The sequence below is a fragment of the Lacerta agilis genome, chromosome 7 (assembly GCF_009819535.1).
Source record: "Lacerta agilis isolate rLacAgi1 chromosome 7, rLacAgi1.pri, whole genome shotgun sequence".
NCBI lineage: Eukaryota > Metazoa > Chordata > Lepidosauria > Squamata > Lacertidae > Lacerta > Lacerta agilis.
Window position 1 is genome coordinate 54,400,037 of NC_046318.1, and position 26,850 is coordinate 54,426,886.

A 26,850-nucleotide genomic window follows, 5' to 3' on the forward strand; every position below is an offset into this window, starting at 1 on the left:
GAACTGAGTGTAAAGACAGGAAGAGCATAGTGAGAACCGCACAGTATGTTTTATCAGAAATCCTCTACTGCCTCCAGCTGCATTCCTCAACCTCATAGGGAGTTTGCAGGGCTGATATTTCAGCAACTGTCTTACATTTAAAAGTGCCAAGCAGAAACAGACTGGCCAAGCAGGTGATAAATGAGCAACACAGAACTCAAGAGACGATAGGGGGAAACTACAACAGCAAACACCCTCCTCTGCAACCTCCACTATTTCTCTCCTCACCACAAACACAATCATATCCCTAACTTTTCATATCACTGCAATGGACTTAATTGTTATAAGCATTTCAGTTTGCCAGAGAGAACAATCCTGTTCCTGAGCACTGTTCTACCAACACCCAACGCCTGAGCCGCTTGTGGGGGCACAGAGGGAGGAGAGGGGAGATCATTCCACTTTGCAGCATAGCCTGACCATTTTCAGGTCAACTTGGCCAAACAGCCAATAAGGGTGATTTCTCCCCCAACGTCTGTAATGAATACTTTTAATAGGGGCCAAGGAGAAGCACTACTGCAAGCCCTGGGGAATTAAAGTGAAGGTGGATGCAGCAATTTTTCATTTAAAATAATGAAGACATATAGCAGTCACTGCAAAAATTCAGCAGAATGCTACTCTGCAACTTTTCCTGACACACAATCATTTAGAGGACAATGCTGAAAGTCTTATTTCCAGAAGACTTGCTCAGATTTGAACTACACAAAAGAGAATGGTTGAGGAACTGCATCACAAAGTTTAGATGTGAATAAAAGCCAAAACTAAAAAATGGCATGAAGCACATTTTCTTATAGGCAATTAAATCTGCTGAATTGCTAACTGAGCAATTATGACACTGCAATGTCAAAGAAAAAGAAAACGGTGACATTTTCAAAGGTGAATATGAAACTGTACCAAAAGATGGTGCAGTTTCATGACAATGCCACAACTAGGTCACCAAATGGTGCTAGAATTATATTACAGGCCATTATGTTACTAGTACCACCAACTATAATATTCACAGATATGTAGATTACTTTTGCAGTGTCTTAAAACAGAAATTGTTTCAATTACATTAATGTATAGACAGAATTAAACTGGAGAAAATGAAGGCAACTGTACATTTGCCCAATAGCAGATACCAGTAACATATAACTCCTTTGCCTTCCCAATTTGTATAACAATGACTAAATCTTTACATACAGGGCAAGCTGGTTCTGTTCTGTGCTCTGGATGTTATCATATTTCTACTGACCGCTATCTGAACACATTGAGTTGGATCCAGACTCACTGAAATCAATGGGACTTAAGTTGATTATGGCAAAGAGTGGCTGACACAGCACAAGCCTAACATATCTACTCAGAAGTAAGCCCTACTGAATTCAATGAGAGTTACCTACTCCCCAGGTAAACAGGATTAGGATTTCAGGCTTAGTCTGGATTCAACCCATTGTATCAATTGCTTGGTGAGATAGCAGTAATTTGCAGCCAAACCTATACACGCCCACTCAAAAGTAAGTAAAGGTAAAGGGACCCCGACAATTAAGTCCAGTCGCGAACGACTCTGGGATTGCGGTGCTCATCTCGCTTTAAAAGCCAAGGGAGCTGGCATTTGTCTGCTTCCGCAGACAGTTTTTCCAGGTCATGTGGCCAGCATGACTAAGCCGCTTCTGGCGAAACCAGAACAGCGCATGGAAACACCGTTACCTTCCCGCCAGAGCGGTACCTATTTATCTACTTGCACTGCATGCTTTCGAACTGCTAGGTGGGCAGGAGCTGGGACCGAACAACAGGAACTCACCCTGTCGCAGGGATTCGAACCACTGACCTTCCAATTGGCAAGCCCAAGCAGCACAGTGGTTTAACCCACAGCGCCACCCGCGTCCCCAAAAGTAAGTACCAATGTGTTAAAATGGACTTAACCGCCGGTCATTACACATATATGGTAATTGCAACTTTTGGCAACTAAACTTTATACTTTTTTCATGACAAGTGAGCTAATCTATTAGAATAACTACCGTAGCATTGCTCTGCAATTTCCAGTTGGAAGGCACTTTCAGTTTCAGAATTTCCAGTGTCTCTAGACAACAGTTGTGAATGCAACTAACCCACACCTCATTTGAATGACTGCTTCCTATATTTACCTAAGCACCTGCCAGTTCTCATTTTTAGACAGATGTCGGCATGGAGACCACCTACATGATGAGGAACTAGGAAATCGTGACTGGTGCTATTCCTTGTGGTGATGACAAAAGCCACCATGCAGAGGCTGTTTCCAGCATATCTAAGGCAGTAACAAAAACTGTTGGTCATATTCTTACATTCTTCCAAAGCTACATAATCCATATGAGGCAACAGGGGCAGGGGAGAGAATGTGGCCACATCATGATTTATGAAGCTGTGGAGGAACACGGCAAATGTCTTGAATGATCCTGACATGCTGTGCACGGACTTCATGTGCCAGGATGTTGCAATTTACCCAACAGCAACTGTGGATTGGCCAGAGATTTACAGGTGGTCCTGAGAGAGAATACCATATGCTACAAAACACTGGTTACTCTCCCATTTCCCAAGTGCACTATTGCCTATTGGCTTTCATTATCAATTTTCAGCAGAAACTAACAGTAAATGTATGATTTTAAACCTCACACCAATCTGTTTTTAAAAAAACATATATTACCTCTAACGTTCTTTCCAAATCCCATTGAAGCAGGGACTTCATGGTCTACCTGAGTTTTGCTGTTTGCTTTTTCTTTTACAATATCATCATCACTTGAAACATCATCAGCATGCATCTTCTTTTTCTTCTTTTTCTTATGTCGAGGTGGAAGCTTTTTGGGGAAAGTAAACATTGGAAGTATGACAAAAAGCATCGCAGTGGCACAAAGGAGGAACCCACTCCACCTGAAGTTGAGAGATAAAAAAGAACAATTGCAGCTGGTGCTGTATGTGTACCAGAAAAGAAACAAAAACTAGTGACTGAGACTCTACAAAGATTCTCTGCATCTTATAAAACAGAAAACATCCAATGCACTTCTAATTATTTTGTAAAATATTTCTTTACATGGGGACTGAAATTAAAAAAAATTGACATACAAGTAAGAGTCACAACTAGAATGAAAAAGAAACAAACAGCCTGGTCTGCACATGACATTAAAGTGCAGTTTATTAAGCTACATGTGAACCCAACCAAGCAGTTTTAACTAGGATTTGTGTACTGCCAAATCATGAACTGGCTTCTAGCCTAAGCTTGGTTTGCTTTAACTATAATTTGGCATTAAGTGTGAATCCAGCACCCTTTTTTAACCACAGCTTGTTTGGCCATCCCATCACAGATGTTCACCAAAGTGTAAAGCCATGAGGCAAGAGCAGCTAGAAAGCAAACCCAATGAACCATGGTTTATTTGATTGTCTATGGAAGAACTTGTGGTTTGTTTGGTGTTTGTTTGTTTGTTTGTTTGTTTTTTAAAAAAAACATAGCTTAAAGTTTAAGCCATAAACAAACCATGACTTCATATAATGTGTGAATCAAGCCAATGTATGATACAAAATGAATTTCTATTAATTCAACAAAAACTAGGGGACAGAATATCAATCAAGTAGGTAAATAGCACTTGCAGTACAAACCAAAGTAAGTTTGAAATGAATGTTAAGGCAGACAGCAGGTGTCTATTTCAGCAGCGAATTAAGCATGCCCTCCTCAGCATTTAGTAGGAAACTAAATGTTTTTATAGACCCACTGTAAGCTTTGTACATTTGTAACACACCAGAAGACAGTAATTTAATCAAGAACTCTTAATGTCAGGAAATTATTCCCCACTCCCCAGACAGCACAATCCCAAAACTTATCCCACCCGCTGCCCACAGCTACAGACCACGTATTCAATGTAACAGTTCAGACCCAAACGCTAGCATATTCCAAGGCTAGATAACATCCATTCTGGTCATTGTGACCTATCGGAGTTATGTGGCCACTGATGCTACTTTTTCCTACTTTTTCCTCATCTCTTTTGTCTCTAGTTACTAAGCTAAATTTGGCTCTCAAACTTGAGTTGTGTTCCAGTTCAGTCAGAATTTTGTATAGCAACCAGACAGCCATTCTCAAAGAAAATATTTTTCTGGAGCAAAAACATTGCAGAACTGGATGCTGACATGGACTTGGTATTATTCCGCCCTAAAATTCTGTACTGTGTGTGGTTCACATGGGTTACTTACTTTACCTGTGTTAGATTTTCCAGAATGAATATATACCAGTAGAGAGAGATGGAGACCTCCCACATTCCTAGGTCACCAGCTGCTGGCCATTTAGTAGCTGAGTGTACCATCTGCAGAACACCAATTAAGGAGCATCTGGTAGAAATAAGAAGCCATAGGCTTTATGGCTACTCAGTGCCTTGTAAATGTGCCTAATTATAGCACAGCACCCAGTTATTTCTGGCAGATGTTTGGCACTGAATGTCTGGAAAATCTAAGGCCATATTACTTCAAATTTAGATCACCACTATTATTGTCATAGTTAGATTGTTAACTCCCTTCCCTGTGACTCTTCTATAATTATTGCTGCTCCTTTATTGTCGTGGCAGCTGTTTCTAACCCACTTGCTGCTAAAAACCAAGCAATGCTTTTTTCAACATGGCTATCTCAGCGAACAGCAAGAAGAAATTAGGGTGTTAAAGTTGTTAACACTAATCAGATATCATCATGGTCAGTACCTGGATGGAAGAATGTTTGATATATCTATAGGAGGCTACTCTGTGCTCCCAACAGAAGGGGAATGTGATTAATTGAGATTAATTAATGTGAAAATGCACTGATACAGCATGGGCTGCTTGGCAAGCAAAACACAACAAGTAAGAATTGTCCTGTTGGTTCCAACCAAAAGGTCTTATCTACTCCAGCATCTCTGGGAAACTCACAAGCAGGGCATAAAGGTGGTGCCCATCTCTGTTGTTTGTGCCTGGCAACTTATGTTTAAAGTCCATTCAGCTATCTTGCAAACAAATCTGCATAAATCTTTTATTGTGACAACCCCTCTGTTGCTCAAGTAGGCATGTTAGAGCATCAAAATTTGTGCCAGTACAATGTCTCACAACAGCAAGCTATAAAATGAGAATGCATAACTAATTATGCAAATTGAATTATTCTCACATATTAACTCCTATATGGTTGGATGTGCAGAAGTGTAGTTGGATAATGGCATCGAAATACACACACACATACTTCAGGAAGGGAATCTAAAGGCTTTGCTGCAAATGCTAAAGTACGGTAATTGGCTTTTAAAAACCTTTTTAACTTTGAACATTCATTCATAGTTCTACATGTACAACTAGCAAACAACAGAAAAAAATAAGTGACAAGCCAGCAATCAATCTGGTTAAACAATCCACAGATGCATCACGCACTGCAGTTACTCTAAACCAAGCTTCCTCAACCTCGGCCCTCCAGATGTTTTTGGCCTACAACTCCCATGATCCCTAGCTACCAGGACCAGTGGTCGGGGATGATGGGAATTGTAGTCTCAAAACATCTGGAGGGCCGAGGTTAAGGAAGCCTGCCCTAAACTCAGAACTGCCAAGGACACGGTCAAATGTTAAGCTGCTTTAACCACCTTCAAAAAGATTGTATTAGCTGATCATGAATCCAATGTCAATGGTCATTCTCATGCATAACAGACATACAGCTGCAACTTACCAGTTACCGATGAAACGAGGGTCACTCTGGTCAATATAAACAGTACTTCTAGGATCCACATAAAATCCAATAAGAACTCCGCCTAATAAATATCCTGCTGCAGGACCAAGTGCTCCCATTACATACATGATGGCTGAAAAAGAGATAAGCAAAAGCCAACCCCAGGACATGTAAAAATATACCATGTTACAGACATTACAATATTAAAGCAGAATGCTAAAGTAATAAAACATTTCACAGATAGAAAGAAAAGGAAGACGAGTGCTTTCCTATGATTTTGCATATTCTAAGAGCAGCCACTCCTGGCTTTTTCTACAGTTCCTATTGTTTCTCCCACATCAAACATCCACCCCCTTGCAACCACATACAGGATTGCCTTCTAAAAAGCAAGCTCCATTCCTGCTGCATGCTAATGAATAGTAACATCATACCATTTTAACATTTCTAACTTTAAGTGGCTACATATTTCAGCGTATTTTTTCATTCCTTATTTTCAGAAAAAGGAAAAACTATTTGCAATGTCTGATTATTGATATATCATCTGCATTTACCACTGGAATGTGTGGCAGCTATTTAGTCTAAGAAGACATTGCAGGGCATTTATTTAGTAATGCTGAAGACAAGTTTCACAGTAAGCAGTAATACTGTATTGCAAAGATAAAAATAACAAATGCAGGCTATATTCCATTAGAGATGGGAATGTTGCCTGAAACTTTAAAATTATTATGAAGATACTGTATGTGGTTCTCCGTTTCTGTAAATATATCTTACTGGCAATATAAATATTAAACACCCTGACTCTTAAAATAATGTACTTAACTCTTCAGTGCATAAATCCATATTAGGAAGTGGTCCCCTCGATTAACAAGTTACCAATCCCCAGCGTGGTGAAATGTGATCCTGAATAGTCAGGCAACTGTGGTAAGATATGGAAAGTGAAACTAAAAGTAGGACTGAAGCACAAGTAAGGTGGGCCGTTCTAGTCACTTTTAGACAATAAAAATGTCTGCCATTCATTAAGTACCCGCTATGAAATTTTAAGTAGCTATTGAAGAAGAGTTCCTAGCCTAAAACCTATTTACAATTGTATATAGGAATATATATTTGCCTATTAATATAGAACTAGTGGGGAGTGTCAGGCACTACCCATGATTTTTTTTTAAGCAACAAAAAAATGGTTTCTCCCCCCCCCCCCTTAATTAATAGTGTAATTTGTGAGTTTGGACCCATCACACCAAAAAAATGACTGAAGACACGCACCAAGGTCATGTTTCAGTCCATGATTTCATCCTTACAACTTTGTGAGGCTGAAAGGTAGGGGACTGGTCCAAGTTCAGCCAATGAGGATCACAGCCTAGTATGCATTTGAACCCCAATCTCCCTGATCCTAGTCTGACACTTTAACCACTGCACCATACTGGTTTGTGGGATTGTAAAGAATCTCAAATGCCGTACCATAAGTAATTTGAATTAATGAGGAAGGAAGTTGGGCAGAGCAGTCCAAAACCTTGATTTCTAGGGGTTTTGGTTGAAGTAGGGGTGTCCACTGGCCCACTGATTAGGAGCACTTGAATGCCTCTGCCTAAATAGCAAGTGGACAGACACTACCAGTGGCATGCCTACCAGTGGTAGTAGGCCTGGTCCTGGGAGTTAGTGCAAAAAGAGACATTCTGCGCCCCCCCCCCCGGATCTTCTGCGCTACTGGGTTCAAGTGGTGCTGCTGTGGCCATGTCACTCTATCAAGTCCTGTGTGAACAATGACCATTGGGTATGTTTTAGCATCCTATCTAACTCAACTTTCATTTTTTTACCATTAATATAGCGGATATTGTCTTTAAAACTTCTTAAGTGAAGCACCATTCCTATGTTATAAATTAATCATAGCTCCTGTCTTGTGGTAACAGTGCTATTTTTGAAGCTTCAGACTTACATTAGTATAACAGAAGAGTTCTTCCAAAGGAGGTGGCTGCTTTTAAAAGCAACAACTAGGGAAACAAACTTGGATTCACTTTCTGTTGTCTTGCCAAACTTAATTCACCCAGACCTTATGGAGTCTGCATAGATCTCACTCAAAATCACAATTAAAGCTCTCCAAAGATTAGCAATGTCTAGGAAGCAGTTAGATTATCCCCCCCCCCAATGCAGAATAAATTATATATTGTACTGTGTATCATTTATAACAACTGAAGTATTTCCTACAATACAAAAAAGATGTTACTTTTTCCAATACTAAGAAAATAAGCACAAATTATCAACTATTATCAACAGATGTGTCTGGCAGAAGGTTAAGGACACGCAAGAAAAAAATACCTGTGAAATTCACTGTCACATACAGGGTAGATCAGCAGCTTAAACAAGCTTTAGAAAAGGATCAGATTCAAGTCTTCTTCAGCCATTCTTAATTTGTATCCATGGAAGAGGTTGGGACAGCATGCACTGACCCAGCACTCCTGACCTTTCCCCATTAAGTGGTAATGTCTGAAGTGGGGTTGTTAATGCATTTGACCAAATGTACTTACAGTTTTCCCCACAGTCAAAAACACTGAAGAATCAGATTTCCCAACACACTGAGGATTTTCAGTTGAACTGAACAAACCAGCTTCAGGTCAGCAACCTGCCCTTATGAGAAAGTTGGACAGCGCAGGAGCAGTGCATGTGATCCCTCCACAACCCACATGGAAAACAATTAAGAACGTCTGATGGTTACAAGTACAGTACAGTAATGGAGAACAGGTCTACCAGAAGCTATTATGTGTGATAACCTAGTGGAATTTCTAGGTTCAAAAACAACACATATCTGCATTCCAGATGCTTGGGACAAACAACAGAGAAGGCCATCATGCTTGTGAGTTTGCAGGGGTACATGGCTGGTTGCTATTAGAAAGAAATTAAGGGTTTTCACATGTACCTTACTCATTTTCATATGGCAAGATTCATATCAACCACATTATGGAAAACACTGACTTCTGAACATTTTTCAGCACATGGTAAATATTAATCTTACCACATGGAATTTAAAGACCTTTAAAACAGCAGCGCAAAGCAGACCTTTTCCATGCCAAAATACCTAGAAATACCTAGAATAATAATCACCATCATTTAGACTCACTTTTTTTTTCTCTTGCTGTGTTCCTTACAACAATCCTGTAAGATAAGTCCCTACCAATTGGGGAGTGGAAGGAGGGAGACAGAGAGGCATGCCTAAGACATCTGGTGAGTTTATGATATTGATGGTATTGGAACCATTGTTGTTGTTTTTATTATGCATTTTGCGATTTTATATTGTGATTTCATGTTGTGAACCGCCCTGAGACATGTTTACATGTATACAAATTTAATAAATAACAATAAAGTAATAATAAAAACAGCAAAAAATCTTCCTTGCACAGATGCCACATGAAATAGTTCAACACTCTAGATTTAAGATACAGTTTTAAAAACTAATTAAATAAAAATGTATTTACATTGCCCTGGAAAAGATAATAAAGATGTCACCAGGAGCCTCTTTGAGAAGGCTTTTCCTTAGTTGAGGTGCCACTACCAAGACGTTCCTCATCTTGGTAAGCCATTGACTGATCAGACCAAAGGCAGAAATAGAGTTCATATTCTTGTCCTCTCCTATTGTTGTTCCCCACAAACCTCTCAAGATGTCCACTAATGGATATTCAATCTAAAATCCATGTCAGAACAATAATCGGCAAACAACAATGTTACAAGATATTTTTGGTTGGACTAATAAAGATATAACCCTAACATGGATTTTGTATTTTTCTTATGAGCCAACACTGCTACTTTTCCTCTTTGTGTCAGATACTCACTGTTTTCTTTCCTTCACTTTCTTATTGTAGGCGTGTGTACAAAGTCTTTTTTTAGTTTTTGCATAGCACCTCATGGTTTTAGGTTTTGAATAACAATAGTTTATAGATAAAATGTTATAGAATTTTTGTAAGTAATTCAAATGCACGCTCACATAAAAGGATTCATGATATAGAGGAGGGGTGCATGGACTGTGTTCACAGTCCTTATTTTCACTTTCTACTCATATTCTGCATAACTTCTGCCTCTTCCCAAGTTCCAAATGTGCCAACAATGTCTATGTACAAAACACCTTGTACATGTGTAGTTATTTCAAAAGTGTTGTTAAAAGCCCATTATTTTTAAAGTCAACTAGAAAATAGGTTTTTTTTAAAGTTTTCTCTGCAACCAAATATACTCATGTCCATTATGAAAAAATGTTTTGATATTTATAAATTAAATATAATTATCCCCTAATAACAATTTCACATTCCAGATAACAATGTACTGTACAGTTAATTTAAAAGGCATCTTTGTAAGCTGTCCTTAAACAAAGAAGCAAACAAAAACAAGAGTACTAAGCAATACTATAGAAAATATTTCCTAATACTCAGCTCACAGTAATTTAATAAGACAACCATGTTGGTTCCATTATTCATGATATGATCAAAAGCTACATGATGAGTTGCTTATAACTTAATACATGGAGCTGTGCTCAAGATGTTGCATTAGAACAGGTTTTCAAATGTATGAATCAGACCTAAGATCTAATATCATAAGACAGTATGAAACTTAGGCCAGATCTCCATCTCTAGCATGTTGGAAGGAACTATTGGGACTATTCTAAATATTAATTAAGAACAGCATACAGAATATTTGCTCCTAAAAGACTTCAATAATATGTCGTGGTGTTTCCTCTCAACCAAAATTAATCTCATTCAGAATAATGAAGGAAAATAAATGTTACAACAGCAATTAAAACCTAAAGACCCTCAAGCATTGCTAGTTTCCCCACACATTTTCTATAAACATTCCCAAAATGTCAATATAAATGTAAGAAATATGCACATGTACATAATTTAAAGTCACCAAGTAAGCTCCAGGGAGCTTTCAACAAAGCAGTTATGATTTTATTTTTCAGCTGAATACTGTGAATCCATCTAACCGCCCTAATGTCAATTATACATTTTAACAAAGTCCTATTAATTACAATTATACATTTTAACAAAGTGTTTTTGCCTCTAGAAATAAATCAGATTTTGTCACATGCTTTTTTTTAATTTTCAGTTTGCATGAATTAAGTGCAGTAAATTAAATTATCCTGGGTCACAGAATTATAGCCAGTTGAAAACTGCATTTGCAGTCTGTGTTTCCTGAGATAAAGCCATAATGTGGGACTAATTAGGAAATAAACTGAAGCTCTGTTATCAGATACATCACCATTGCATTTCGCATCACGTTTAGTTTGGTTCTAAGAACTGGTTCACAGGATCCATTCTTGCCTCTTTGAGTCCTTCTCCCCTTTGTCTTCTCTCTGGCTGTCAGCTCTAGTATGGGCCATAAGAATGTAAGACGAACCTGCTGGATCAACCCAATGACCCATCTAGTCCAGCATACTGTTCTCATAGCAGCCAAAAGCAGGACCCCACTAGCAGGTGATATATACTAAAAATGGTATGAATCTTCACTTGCCTAATACAGTGGTGTGGTATGTAGCACAGGATTCATGGAAGATAAGTGAATCGTAATTTTAATGGTATGAAGGCAAAAAAACACCCCCAAAAAATCTAGCTGCAAGTTCTCCATATATACCTGTAATCATGTTCACTGTAAAATTCTATTTGTTGCAAGAATAGTTTGCCAAAGTATGAAGAAAGTAACCTCCATTCCCTAATTTTTTATCTGTTTGCAAAGTGAAATTTACTGAAATTTACCCTTGGAATTTCTAATGAGTAGACAGAAGTATTTTGAGAACTGCAGTTCCATTTACTGAATTACACTGATAGGAAGGCGAACGTACCGGTATTTTAAAAAATAGATTCGTACTTTGAACATCCTGGTTTTAATAATTTCAGAAAATGTTTCTATTGGTGTTTCCTGTAGGGGGTGACACTGGTTGGGGTTATTAGAGGCCAATGAAAATCTGTTTGAAATTGTTTTAACAATTTGTGATTTTAACAATGACTGACAGCACTATCTCCATCCATGCTATGATCCTTAACTAAATCTTCATATCGGAGTTGATAAACTGACCACAAAACAAATGCCATCAAGTCATTTTTAAGAAAAAGGCAATGACAGGAGCTGGGAGGGAAAGTGAAGTAATTTATTGGGCCCAAGGCAAAATCTAAAGAGAAACAACAAAAAGCCCTGTGGGACCTTAACAAGGAACAATATTTTTCATTGCATAAGCATTCACGGGCAACAGACCCCTTTATCAAATGAATGAAGCATTTAAGAAGGTATATTATATATATGTACAGCCAAGGAAGGCTAGTTGTAAGCACTTATGGCTAAAGACCAGAGAAAATTGAACAGAAGATTGTGATATGTACTGGAGATAGGTCGTGGAGTGTCCCAGTCCTAAAAAACACCGATGAATTTATGGTTCAATCAGTACTGCTGTCAGTGTAGCTGCAAAGCAAAGACTACACCTACTCACACCAACTAGTGTTCAGCTTCCATAGCTAGAAACAGCATCAACACAATTGTTTTCTGTCATGTAAAAAACATTAATTGGTATCTCTATTACTAGTCCATGGAAAGCATAATCAAGCAACATCAACATCACTTATTAAGAACAGCTTGTCCCAGAACATCTTGACACATTTTACCCAGCTTTTAGATGTAAACATCAACCTTTTTACATAGAACTAGTTGATATATTGCCTTCATTTAATAAGAAAAGTAGTTTCAATAATATTTAGTAATACAACAATAAAACATACCATGCAATATCAGATATACTTAAAGTAATGAATCAGCTTTCAGCATTATCTTGCTGAGCAACAAAATATAGTATTGGATACAGACGAAGGTAGTTGCACTTAGGTGCCATTGAAATTTGGCGTTTTGGAGCAAGGTGTCATCAGTACTCTGGCAGCATGAAGCTTTATCTCCATAACATATGAATCAGCAGAGGCTGTGAAAGATCTGGATCAGTTTCTGAATGCAGTGGTGAACTGGATCAGGAATAATACACTGTGCTTTAATCCTGGGAAGATCAGCAAGTTACCGTACCTGTTCCTGATGGGGTCGCACTCCATCTGAAGGACCAGGTGAGTAGCTTGGGGCACATCTGGATATATATTTGTCACTAGACACCCAAGTGCCCTCTGTGGCTGGGAGAGCCTCTGACCAGTTTTGCCTGGTTCACCAGCTATGGGTGTTCCTTGACAGGAATAGCCTAACCAGTGAATTCCATCCTTGAGGCTGGATTACTGTAATGCACTCTATGTGGAGCTGCCTTCTGGCCTGGTTGTATCCCAGCTCAATAACTGAGATTATCTGCAGGAGTTCTGTTGGTTTTGCTTTCTATGGTTTTACACTGGTTGTATTGCTATTGATTTTAATAGAGGTTTGATATTATTTTGCATTTTATTGATTCATACTTTTTGTAAACTGCCCAGAGGAGTTTGCTGATGAGCAGTATCAAATTCTAATAAATAAATATTGTACATTGTGATGGGAAGATGGACACTAGCATGCAGTTAGATTATCCCCCCCCCCAATGCAGAATAAATTATATATTGTACTGTGTATCATTTATAACAACTGAAGTATTTCCTACAATACAAAAAAGATGTTACTTTTTCCAATACTAAGAAAATAAGCACAAATTATCAACTATTATCAACAGATGTGTCTGGCAGAAGGTTAAGGACACGCAAGAAAAAAATACCTGTGAAATTCACTGTCACATACAGGGTAGATCAGCAGCTTAAACAAGCTTTAGAAAAGGATCAGATTCAAGTCTTCTTCAGCCATTCTTAATTTGTATCCATGGAAGAGGTTGGGACAGCATGCACTGACCCAGCACTCCTGACCTTTCCCCATTAAGTGGTAATGTCTGAAGTGGGGTTGTTAATGCATTTGACCAAATGTACTTACAGTTTTCCCCACAGTCAAAAACACTGAAGAATCAGATTTCCCAACACACTGAGGATTTTCAGTTGAACTGAACAAACCAGCTTCAGGTCAGCAACCTGCCCTTATGAGAAAGTTGGACAGCGCAGGAGCAGTGCATGTGATCCCTCCACAACCCACATGGAAAACAATTAAGAACGTCTGATGGTTACAAGTACAGTACAGTAATGGAGAACAGGTCTACCAGAAGCTATTATGTGTGATAACCTAGTGGAATTTCTAGGTTCAAAAACAACACATATCTGCATTCCAGATGCTTGGGACAAACAACAGAGAAGGCCATCATGCTTGTGAGTTTGCAGGGGTACATGGCTGGTTGCTATTAGAAAGAAATTAAGGGTTTTCACATGTACCTTACTCATTTTCATATGGCAAGATTCATATCAACCACATTATGGAAAACACTGACTTCTGAACATTTTTCAGCACATGGTAAATATTAATCTTACCACATGGAATTTAAAGACCTTTAAAACAGCAGCGCAAAGCAGACCTTTTCCATGCCAAAATACCTAGAAATACCTAGAATAATAATCACCATCATTTAGACTCACTTTTTTTTTCTCTTGCTGTGTTCCTTACAACAATCCTGTAAGATAAGTCCCTACCAATTGGGGAGTGGAAGGAGGGAGACAGAGAGGCATGCCTAAGACATCTGGTGAGTTTATGATATTGATGGTATTGGAACCATTGTTGTTGTTTTTATTATGCATTTTGCGATTTTATATTGTGATTTCATGTTGTGAACCGCCCTGAGACATGTTTACATGTATACAAATTTAATAAATAACAATAAAGTAATAATAAAAACAGCAAAAAATCTTCCTTGCACAGATGCCACATGAAATAGTTCAACACTCTAGATTTAAGATACAGTTTTAAAAACTAATTAAATAAAAATGTATTTACATTGCCCTGGAAAAGATAATAAAGATGTCACCAGGAGCCTCTTTGAGAAGGCTTTTCCTTAGTTGAGGTGCCACTACCAAGACGTTCCTCATCTTGGTAAGCCATTGACTGATCAGACCAAAGGCAGAAATAGAGTTCATATTCTTGTCCTCTCCTATTGTTGTTCCCCACAAACCTCTCAAGATGTCCACTAATGGATATTCAATCTAAAATCCATGTCAGAACAATAATCGGCAAACAACAATGTTACAAGATATTTTTGGTTGGACTAATAAAGATATAACCCTAACATGGATTTTGTATTTTTCTTATGAGCCAACACTGCTACTTTTCCTCTTTGTGTCAGATACTCACTGTTTTCTTTCCTTCACTTTCTTATTGTAGGCGTGTGTACAAAGTCTTTTTTTAGTTTTTGCATAGCACCTCATGGTTTTAGGTTTTGAATAACAATAGTTTATAGATAAAATGTTATAGAATTTTTGTAAGTAATTCAAATGCACGCTCACATAAAAGGATTCATGATATAGAGGAGGGGTGCATGGACTGTGTTCACAGTCCTTATTTTCACTTTCTACTCATATTCTGCATAACTTCTGCCTCTTCCCAAGTTCCAAATGTGCCAACAATGTCTATGTACAAAACACCTTGTACATGTGTAGTTATTTCAAAAGTGTTGTTAAAAGCCCATTATTTTTAAAGTCAACTAGAAAATAGGTTTTTTTTAAAGTTTTCTCTGCAACCAAATATACTCATGTCCATTATGAAAAAATGTTTTGATATTTATAAATTAAATATAATTATCCCCTAATAACAATTTCACATTCCAGATAACAATGTACTGTACAGTTAATTTAAAAGGCATCTTTGTAAGCTGTCCTTAAACAAAGAAGCAAACAAAAACAAGAGTACTAAGCAATACTATAGAAAATATTTCCTAATACTCAGCTCACAGTAATTTAATAAGACAACCATGTTGGTTCCATTATTCATGATATGATCAAAAGCTACATGATGAGTTGCTTATAACTTAATACATGGAGCTGTGCTCAAGATGTTGCATTAGAACAGGTTTTCAAATGTATGAATCAGACCTAAGATCTAATATCATAAGACAGTATGAAACTTAGGCCAGATCTCCATCTCTAGCATGTTGGAAGGAACTATTGGGACTATTCTAAATATTAATTAAGAACAGCATACAGAATATTTGCTCCTAAAAGACTTCAATAATATGTCGTGGTGTTTCCTCTCAACCAAAATTAATCTCATTCAGAATAATGAAGGAAAATAAATGTTACAACAGCAATTAAAACCTAAAGACCCTCAAGCATTGCTAGTTTCCCCACACATTTTCTATAAACATTCCCAAAATGTCAATATAAATGTAAGAAATATGCACATGTACATAATTTAAAGTCACCAAGTAAGCTCCAGGGAGCTTTCAACAAAGCAGTTATGATTTTATTTTTCAGCTGAATACTGTGAATCCATCTAACCGCCCTAATGTCAATTATACATTTTAACAAAGTCCTATTAATTACAATTATACATTTTAACAAAGTGTTTTTGCCTCTAGAAATAAATCAGATTTTGTCACATGCTTTTTTTTAATTTTCAGTTTGCATGAATTAAGTGCAGTAAATTAAATTATCCTGGGTCACAGAATTATAGCCAGTTGAAAACTGCATTTGCAGTCTGTGTTTCCTGAGATAAAGCCATAATGTGGGACTAATTAGGAAATAAACTGAAGCTCTGTTATCAGATACATCACCATTGCATTTCGCATCACGTTTAGTTTGGTTCTAAGAACTGGTTCACAGGATCCATTCTTGCCTCTTTGAGTCCTTCTCCCCTTTGTCTTCTCTCTGGCTGTCAGCTCTAGTATGGGCCATAAGAATGTAAGACGAACCTGCTGGATCAACCCAATGACCCATCTAGTCCAGCATACTGTTCTCATAGCAGCCAAAAGCAGGACCCCACTAGCAGGTGATATATACTAAAAATGGTATGAATCTTCACTTGCCTAATACAGTGGTGTGGTATGTAGCACAGGATTCATGGAAGATAAGTGAATCGTAATTTTAATGGTATGAAGGCAAAAAAACACCCCCAAAAAATCTAGCTGCAAGTTCTCCATATATACCTGTAATCATGTTCACTGTAAAATTCTATTTGTTGCAAGAATAGTTTGCCAAAGTATGAAGAAAGTAACCTCCATTCCCTAATTTTTTATCTGTTTGCAAAGTGAAATTTACTGAAATTTACCCTTGGAATTTCTAATGAGTAGACAGAAGTATTTTGAGAACTGCAGTTCCATTTACTGAATTACACTGATAGGAAGGCGAACGTACCGGTATTTTAAAAAATAGATTCGTACTTTGAACATCCTGGTTTTAATAATTTCAGAAAATGTTTCTATTGGTGTTTCCTGTAGGGGGTGACACTGGTTGGGGTTATTAGAGGCCAATGAAAATCTGTTTGAAATTGTTTTAACAATTTGTGATTTTAACAATGACTGACAGCACTATCTCCATCCATGCTATGATCCTTAACTAAATCTTCATATCGGAGTTGATAAACTGACCACAAAACAAATGCCATCAAGTCATTTTTAAGAAAAAGGCAATGACAGGAGCTGGGAGGGAAAGTGAAGTAATTTATTGGGCCCAAGGCAAAATCTAAAGAGAAACAACAAAAAGCCCTGTGGGACCTTAACAAGGAACAATATTTTTCATTGCATAAGCATTCACGGGCAACAGACCCCTTTATCAAATGAATGAAGCATTTAAGAAGGTATATTATATATATGTACAGCCAAGGAAGGCTAGTTGTAAGCACTTATGGCTAAAGACCAGAGAAAATTGAACAGAAGATTGTGATATGTACTGGAGATAGGTCGTGGAGTGTCCCAGTCCTAAAAAACACCGATGAATTTATGGTTCAATCAGTACTGCTGTCAGTGTAGCTGCAAAGCAAAGACTACACCTACTCACACCAACTAGTGTTCAGCTTCCATAGCTAGAAACAGCATCAACACAATTGTTTTCTGTCATGTAAAAAACATTAATTGGTATCTCTATTACTAGTCCATGGAAAGCATAATCAAGCAACATCAACATCACTTATTAAGAACAGCTTGTCCCAGAACATCTTGACACATTTTACCCAGCTTTTAGATGTAAACATCAACCTTTTTACATAGAACTAGTTGATATATTGCCTTCATTTAATAAGAAAAGTAGTTTCAATAATATTTAGTAATACAACAATAAAACATACCATGCAATATCAGATATACTTAAAGTAATGAATCAGCTTTCAGCATTATCTTGCTGAGCAACAAAATATAGTATTGGATACAGACGAAGGTAGTTGCACTTAGGTGCCATTGAAATTTGGCGTTTTGGAGCAAGGTGTCATCAGTACTCTGGCAGCATGAAGCTTTATCTCCATAACATATGAATCAGCAGAGGCTGTGAAAGATCTGGATCAGTTTCTGAATGCAGTGGTGAACTGGATCAGGAATAATACACTGTGCTTTAATCCTGGGAAGATCAGCAAGTTACCGTACCTGTTCCTGATGGGGTCGCACTCCATCTGAAGGACCAGGTGAGTAGCTTGGGGCACATCTGGATATATATTTGTCACTAGACACCCAAGTGCCCTCTGTGGCTGGGAGAGCCTCTGACCAGTTTTGCCTGGTTCACCAGCTATGGGTGTTCCTTGACAGGAATAGCCTAACCAGTGAATTCCATCCTTGAGGCTGGATTACTGTAATGCACTCTATGTGGAGCTGCCTTCTGGCCTGGTTGTATCCCAGCTCAATAACTGAGATTATCTGCAGGAGTTCTGTTGGTTTTGCTTTCTATGGTTTTACACTGGTTGTATTGCTATTGATTTTAATAGAGGTTTGATATTATTTTGCATTTTATTGATTCATACTTTTTGTAAACTGCCCAGAGGAGTTTGCTGATGAGCAGTATCAAATTCTAATAAATAAATATTGTACATTGTGATGGGAAGATGGACACTAGCATGCTTGCCCTCCCAGTGATCCAAACAAACCATCCACTGCACCAGGTATCAGTAATTGCTACCAAAAACAGACAAATCAAACTTAGAAACATCCTCAACCACTTAAATCATACTTTGGCAACAATCCTAAAATAACTTACTAGGGAGCAAGCATCACTGAACATAGTGGGACTTATCAGTATGCACAGCTCTAAGAAACATCTTTCCAGCAGGTCTAGCCTGAACAACTCATGGGGCACGATGTCCATCTGGAAATGGTATTACTGTTGTTGTTACTTAATACTTCAAAGATACTATCAAGTTGTGCTTGCCTGAAGTAAAAGAGAAACCATGCGATTCAAAGAGATCAGATGGAAAAGAAAACTACAGGAAATGCCAATTTGGGCCACATACAAGGGTCACATACATGAAGAACATAATCCATTTAAAATGTTTTTGAACACCTAGGTATCCCTTTTATATGTCAGGTTTCTAAAAATTGTTTCCATCTGACTGTATTCTCAGACCCATTAACTTGTCTCACACTGAGGCAAACCTGGAGAGCCACTGCCAGTAAGTAGATAGTACTTAGCTGGATTGACCAATGGTCTGACTTGGTATAAGACAGCTTCCTATGCCCCTATTAAAAATCAAACTACTACTTCCAGGTACCATTGAAGGCGGAAGCTGAGCCTAAGTCTATGGCTTATTTATTGCTCATCTCTACTTCACCAATCACTTGCACTCTTAGCATGATCAGCTTATGCACGGTACGCTAGACTGGCATACCCTTTTACAAAATCAGATTCAGATACGCAAGTCTGTGTAAAATGTTGCTGAACTAATTATGTCTGCTACATTTGCAAACTCTGCATTGCCAATATTTTGCTCATTACTTCTGCAAAATGCCTTTGAGATATTTTGAGCTGGAAAGATGCATAACGTGCTGCATTCTGTTTTTGGTGAATCGGGTTAATTAAAGTCACCATCTGCTGAACTGAAGAAATTGTTAAAGGCAAAATTCTATTTTAACTTTGATGTTCTCTTTTACATAAATGGATGACAGAGGAGATCAAAGTACTGCTGCAGAATATTATTGTACATGCCTGATAGAAGAAACCAGATATTTGCCCTCTATATTCACACTTTAAAATTGCCTAATGTACATTTTTACATATCTTCAGCAACTGCTAAAGCAGTCTATTAATTAAAATGGCCTGCAAAGCTATTCCTATCACAGAATTATAGTCAGAAGGGGCCTCAAAGAACAGCTTCTTATATTCCTTCATTGTTCCTTGGATTACACTTCTAAGTCCACTGAAATTCCTAATAATTACACCACTACTTGTGTCAGGAATCTGGAAGCAACATTTTGAAATAGTGGGATGCTACAGACCTGCATAAGCAAATGTGAGCTTTATTATTTAATTATTTACTTACCTGTTTTTATTTCAACAATTTGTATACCACTAAATTACAGTTGTTTGGGCAAGTGGTGTACAAAACCTCAATTTGCATGTTATTCAAGCAAACTTATTAGGGCCAAAGGCAGACCCTTGTGGTTGTAGGCCAGGGATGGGGAACCTGTGGCCCTTCAGATGTTGTCAGACTCCGGCTTCCATCAACCCCAGCCAGGAAGGCTAATGATCAGGGATGAAGGGAGTTGTAGTCCAACAACTTCTGGAGGACCACAGGTCCCACACCCCTCGTGTATGAAGTCCTTCAAATAATCTACCCCAAATCATATAGGACTTTAAAGAGTAGAACTAGCACTTTAAACTGACCCCCCAAACTGCTGCCGATGCAAAACTGGTACAGTATAATATGATTAAGCATTGTTCTTGAGGCTTCTTCTCTGCCTTTCCCTGAGGACATGAGTTAGCAGAAACTTATTTTTGTTGACACATGGGAAGTAGATCATGTTCAATGGCCACAAAATTGTACTAGCATTAACCACAAGAAGAAGAAGAAGAGTTTGGATTTGATATCCCTCTTTATCACTACCTGAAGGAGTCTCAAAGCAGCTAACATTCTCCTTTCCCTTCCTCCCCCACAACAAACACACTGTGAGATGAGTGGGGCCGAGAGGGAAATATTATTTTCTCGAAACATCCTTATTTAAATTATTTTTATCCCACATTTCAAAACAGCTATCCAAATGTAAGTGTTTAAAGTGTAAGGTGCCACAAGACTGTGTGTTGGTTTTCTACAAGGCCATTGGAACTGAAATTCTAAGGGGGCTTTGCAAAAGCTATTGCCTTCAGTTCACGAACATCATGAGCCATTAGGGACACAAAAATGCAGAGATACTTGAAGAGCTCCAATTAAAGAAGAGAGGAATAAGTTATTAAGTTTAAGAAGTGATAATCTGTGAGAGAAAATGCCACAGATTATGTAAAAAATATGAAGTATTCTAATATGTATTTTTATTTATGGTCTATATTAGTATGTTGCACTTCATATTTTGTCTTTTGTTCTAATTTTTGTAATGTAGCAATCAATTTGGAAGCAATTTTTGAAGCATCAGAAATACTTTAAAATAAATATGTAACCTTTCCATTCTCTTTTTTTTAAAAAAAAAAAAAAAGAACTCTGAACTCTTAGCACTTATTTGTGCTCTGTTACTGCTTGCCTTACAGAGAGGATTACCTTGGCAGCATGCATAAGACAAATCAGCGCAAACCATGCAATAGATGACAGCTGACATAGAACACCAGACTGTGACACCATTGCCACCATCTGTTCCTTCTGTCACATTATGTATGCTATGTTCACATTTTGTATTTTTATGTTGTGAACTGCCCTGTGGTCTTTGGGCAAAGGGGAGTATACAAATTTAATAAATAATAATAATTTTCATATCAGTGATGCTAAAACATCAAATTGTACATTGTAATTGGAATCTGTTCTACTATTTTTTACCATCACCACCATGATACATAACGCATCCTAAAATTTATGGAACCTTCCAGTTCTGACTTGTTTTTAAAATTTATTTTATGCATCTCTTTCTATACAAAATTACCGGTACCTTAGTATTCCAGTATAAAAGTAAAAAAGAAGAACTCTTCTGTGAATCATTCACATTTACTTACATAACATTGTAAAAAGTTAAGATTCATTACAATTTTAAAATGAATTTTATCATTTCATAACAGTTAACTGACTTGTTTCTGTAAGTCACATATCAGAGCTGTTGATGATTAATGTATATTTGTTCCAACAACAAAAATGTTGACAGAAAAATGTTACTTGAATAAAGTTGATGCTTTCAAAATATTTAACCAGTATTTGGCTGGTCAAAAAGATATCATCAAATGACTAATCAGCTGAACCATACTGTATCACACCAAGGAATATATAAATACTTTACTTGATTAGCAGACAAATGAATATGCCGTTTCAGTTTTTAAAGGGTGGTAATATCCCATAGCTCATTTACCAAGTATCAGTTTCTTAAAATAACCACCCCTCTTGCTAAGCCAGTTGGACAATCCATCTCAACCAGGCAGAAGCAATGCGTGGTACAGCCCTTCTCAATCTGTATCACTTCGGACTGCCAGTAGGGAACCACATGTCTGAGTACTTCCACCATTATAAAAACATACTAAGCTGTATTATACCAAGACAGACTATTTTGTCAACACAAACTGGCAATGGGTCTCCAGGGTTTCAGGTAGAAGTCTCTCTAAACCCTACTTGGAAACACCAAGGATTTAAACTGTGGCCATTTGCTCGCAAAGTCTGTGCTCTGCCAGTGAGTTCCAGCCCTTCCCCAAGCTAGCATATTTTATTTGCAGGCAAAAATACAACATGGAAAAGGTAAATTTTCCATTTTTGGAATAAGATTCATCCTCTTATTCTATGCATTCCCACCTTGCTGTTTATTCCAGTCAGGCTGGAACTGGAGGCCAAAAGCTCCCAATACACTCATTTCCTCACAGATGTCCTGCTTGCCTTTCATCACTGTCAAACCCTAAAATTATTGTTTTCATAAGGGTGCCAACAGGGCCAGATGACATTGCTGATGGCCTTGAACTGCTATGTACTGGGCACATGTCCATTAAAAGCTAGCCAGTCCTTGGCTGTACTACTGCCAACATTTTAAAGCTTCCTCAGGTCCCTCAGTGCAGTATCATTCAAATACCTCCCAAAATGGGCTACACAAAAGCAGTGTGTGTGCAATGTGCATGTGCAATTAGCCCACTGCACAGCCCAGAGTGGCTCTCCAGTTAACACAATGCAGGAAGCCACCTGGTCCTCCACACCCATTTAAAAGTTCTAGCCTACATCTATCTTCACTCAGTTCTAAGCACACACAAAACCCATAGACTTCATTCATGGAATACTGGAGCACTTGTGTCTCTTTAGCCTGAGAAACCTGAAATCAGTGCCAACTTCAGCAATTAATGGCTTGAGCAAGTTCCTAACTCCTCCTCAGTCCTATCAAAAAAGTGTGAGTAATTTTATTTATGTGTTTATATGCATTTATCCACATTTCTACTTAATGGGCCTAAAAGGCAACTCAAAACAATAAAAGTGAGCTACTTAGTTCCCAACGTTCTGCCACACCTTTGCATAATCAAAAAACAGAACCAAACAAGAAGCTAGGCAGAGAGAGGTTGCCTTGATTATCCATGCCTGTAGTCATTGGAGAGAGCATGTAAATTTACTTCCAGCCCAAATAATAGTCCAAGTGAATCATTTACTTTATGTAAGTCAACAGCAACAATTCCTATTGAGGAAAATAAAATTCGGCGGGGATGTGTGTGTAAAAGAGGAGCCAGAAGAATAGTGGAGGGGAAAGGGGAAAGGAAAGGGGTTGTGGGCTATTTCTGCAGCTTAATTGTGGCCTTGCAGATCCAACTACCTAATGCTCATCACATTTATAATAGGATTTGGTATCTCCTTCTAAACTGCAGAAAAGACACACTGCCGTCAGTGCACATTTGACACTACAAGGCTTACAATCAGAATGAGAAATATTGGTACATCTTTCATATTTATTACATGTATACTCTGTTATTGTGGCTCATATATGGTCCTCAGTCAGCCTCTCATCCAGCAATTTAACAGGGCTAGACCTGCTTATCATCACCAGCACAACTGAACCATGTGATTTTTAAACAATTCTCTGAATCTCCACTTATGGAACAATATCCATATCGAAGATACAGATCTTATCTCTGTGATCAGAGTTCACTGAAGTAGTCAGAACTGAATGTGAACAAGTTCCATACATCAGACATTACGTTATTTATCAGGGATTGAAGTTCTGAGATTTTAAATTGTGCCATTCTTTTCTGTAAATAAAGTTCAAAGCATCCCTTCTCTCACTAATACTACTTATATCGGGGCATTTTTTAAATTGCTACTGTGTCAAGCAATAAGGGGATTGACTCATTCACGGTCACTGCAGACAGAGAGAGAGGAGAAGAGATGCAAAAACCACAGGACTTTGCAGACTTATCTTGCTAAACGTATAATTGCTTGGCACCTTAGCCTGACTAAAAAAGACACTTTACCTTGTAAATTGGCACAGTGCCATCCTGACAGATGGACTGGGATGCAGACAGCCAAGAGATTATGTATAAGCATCAAATGCACTTTCTAAGAGCAAGACACCCAGTCAGGAATGTCAAAACAGCTGTCCCGCCTGAGCTTGCATGCCTGCACTTAAGAGGATATGACGTTGCCACTCAACCCACTGAGCTGGATTAACATGGAAAATAAATAAAATAGCTCCGACATCTATATAAGGTGAGTTTTGTAAAATCAGGATTACTACTGTATAGTAACAGGCAGCTCTTAAAACATTTTGGGGGACCAAAGTCTACAGTGATGCAAAACTTTCAAGTCACTGTGTATCAAAGCATGTTTTTTCAAAGAAAAGGAGTTGTGAAGTTCTGGGGAAATGGTCTAGAGAAATAAGTTTAAATTCTGTGATTAAAGTACAAAATGCAAAAGTCTTCACTGGGAATACATTGCAGAAACTCTGTACTCCCCATTCAAAAACTGAGTTACATTTTTATTTTTGAATGAGCCAGGAAGTCTATTCCTTTCTGCCTACAGGTACAGGCACAAAGTCAGATGCATAATCCTTGTAATTTTTGAGGGTATTTCTGACTTGGCCATGCGAGTCTCACAGCTTTGCCCTCACACATGTATGTTGGAGGATGGGACCCCTACCTTTTAGCAACTTGGAAAATAAGGCAGCATGGCATGTAAGATGAATGCCATTTTTCATGTGCCCTTGGCTGCCTCACCTGCCCTCTGCTCATTTGACTAATCCATTTAGAGCAGAGATTATTCTCACGTTCCAACTGCCTGAGCAGCTTTCAACTTTGAGGCCTGTTGAAATCAATCAGCCAGATAGAGGTGCTTTTCAAGTATGAGGAAGGTTGGAGGGAAAAGAAGGGATAACAAACCCTAGTCCTTAATTATGAAATTTCAAGACCCTAAAGATTAATCATATACATATTCCAAGCACTGAATTTTACAGATATGGATTTCAGACCTTACACTCTCCAAATAGTGAAGTTTCTAGATCTTATACTGCCACAAAGAGGTGGAGTTCCTTTTCTCTGGAGAGTTACCAAACGCAATACCTCTGAGAAATATGGAAATACTTTTTTAAAAAATTAAGCTGGATTTCAGTGCCTGAGATAAAGCTAATAGAAGTAGCAATGTTTCAGAAGTTGTTGTGCATTATTTTATTTTAATCTTATCTTTACTGGAAATGCCCATGAGGCTGACTGGATGATCACCTTTCCTTGCATCCTCTCCCAGAGGAGGAAAAAGGCGGATGGGCTTGGTTCTCTAGGTGTAGCATCTCTTGTGAACAGCTTTACATTATGCTTTCTCAACTTTGTGAACTCAAGCCAATTTAATTTCAAAAATACATTTCTGCTTGATTGATAGCTAAAGGAAGGTGTTAATCTGCTTCTCAAATTAGTTTTTCAGATCACATGATGAAACACCAGCACCAGATCCTCTGGCTCCAAAAAGCACTGCAACCACATGCAGCCTCAATCACATATAATGATTCTGTGTGGCTGGACTAAAAGTTGGCTTAGGCTGCAATCATAACTGCACTTATTTGGTAATAAGACCCACTGAATTCAAAATGACTCCCTTTTTTAGTAGATATGGCAGAGGTGTATCTAGGGGGGGGATCTGCTAGGGTTTCTGCCCTGGGTGAAGCCTCCAGAGGGGCGCCATTGAGACTCCCAGCCTCCCTGGGCTTCAGCCAGAGAGAAAGATGAAAAAGTGAATATTTTTTGTCCTTTACAAATAAATGTGTTGAGGTGTGTGTTTGTGTGTGTACGCAAACATATATCTGGGGGGTGGGCTGCCAAACTGAGTCCTTAAACCAGGTGACAGAAAGCCTAGTTTCAGCCCTGGATACGATTAGGGTTGCACTGATAGCCTCAGTGGGTTTCCTTTCAAGTTTGTCAAACCTAGGTTATAGGTCATCCTTTGGAGCAAGACAAACCACAAACCTGGATTAGTATGTAATGCTAAACCAAACTATGGCTTAGTTCTCAGTAGCACAACAGCAGCAAGAAGCAAAGCAGTCATGATTTTCCAGATGTGCACCAGCATGCTTCCTTGTTCACGCTAAGCCAAATGTTGGCTTAATATTCTATGTGAACCAGAGCACTATCTGGATCCATTTCAGCCTGGTTTTAAGCTCAGTTTCTGCATAGAAACTGCACTGATCATCCAGGTGGATGGTTTGTTTTTGTAGCCAGGCTCTCCGGACTTGGAGCTGGAAGCATAGCATTCCCATTCATATCCAAAAAGCCAATTCCAGAAGGTGGTACTGAGAGACTCCAATAGGATTCCATCTTGTCTCTTAGTATTTTTTAACAGTTACATGAAACCACTGAATGAGAACACCCACTGATTTCCAGTTTTGTATCATCAATACACATATTAAATTCAGTTCTACCATTCCTTTCGACCATTCTGTTACATCTGATTCAGGTGAGGCAATTAAAGTGCTGAATCAATGCTTGGAATCAGTAATGGACTGGATATAGGCCAAGCAAATGAAGATCAGTACTGACAAAATGGAGGTACTTTATAATAGGTGATTTCTCTGTCCAGGGAGGTGATACTCAACCTGTTCTGAAGGGCACTGCATTTCTGCTGAAGATTGAGGCTCACAGTCTGGGGATGCTCATTGATCCAGCCTGGTTGCTGGAAGCCCATATAGTTTCAGTGGCACACAGAGCACCCTTTCACTAGCTGAGGCAGATACATCAGCTGCAAGCC

At 38.3% G+C, this 26,850-nt stretch overlaps 1 protein-coding gene across 2 annotated transcripts in view; it reads right to left on the reverse strand.

Annotated features, from left to right (window-relative positions):
- Positions 1-26,850, reverse strand: part of SLCO5A1 (solute carrier organic anion transporter family member 5A1) — a 53,187-nt gene that overhangs the window by 18,352 nt on the left and 7,985 nt on the right. For both annotated transcript variants that reach the window (XM_033155361.1, XM_033155363.1), the window contains exons 3-4: positions 5,707-5,839; positions 2,696-2,919 (exon numbers count right to left, since the gene is read on the reverse strand). In XM_033155361.1, coding sequence (XP_033011252.1) covers positions 2,696-2,919; positions 5,707-5,839 — 357 coding nt within the window. The remainder of the gene's footprint in view (positions 1-2,695; positions 2,920-5,706; positions 5,840-26,850) is intronic.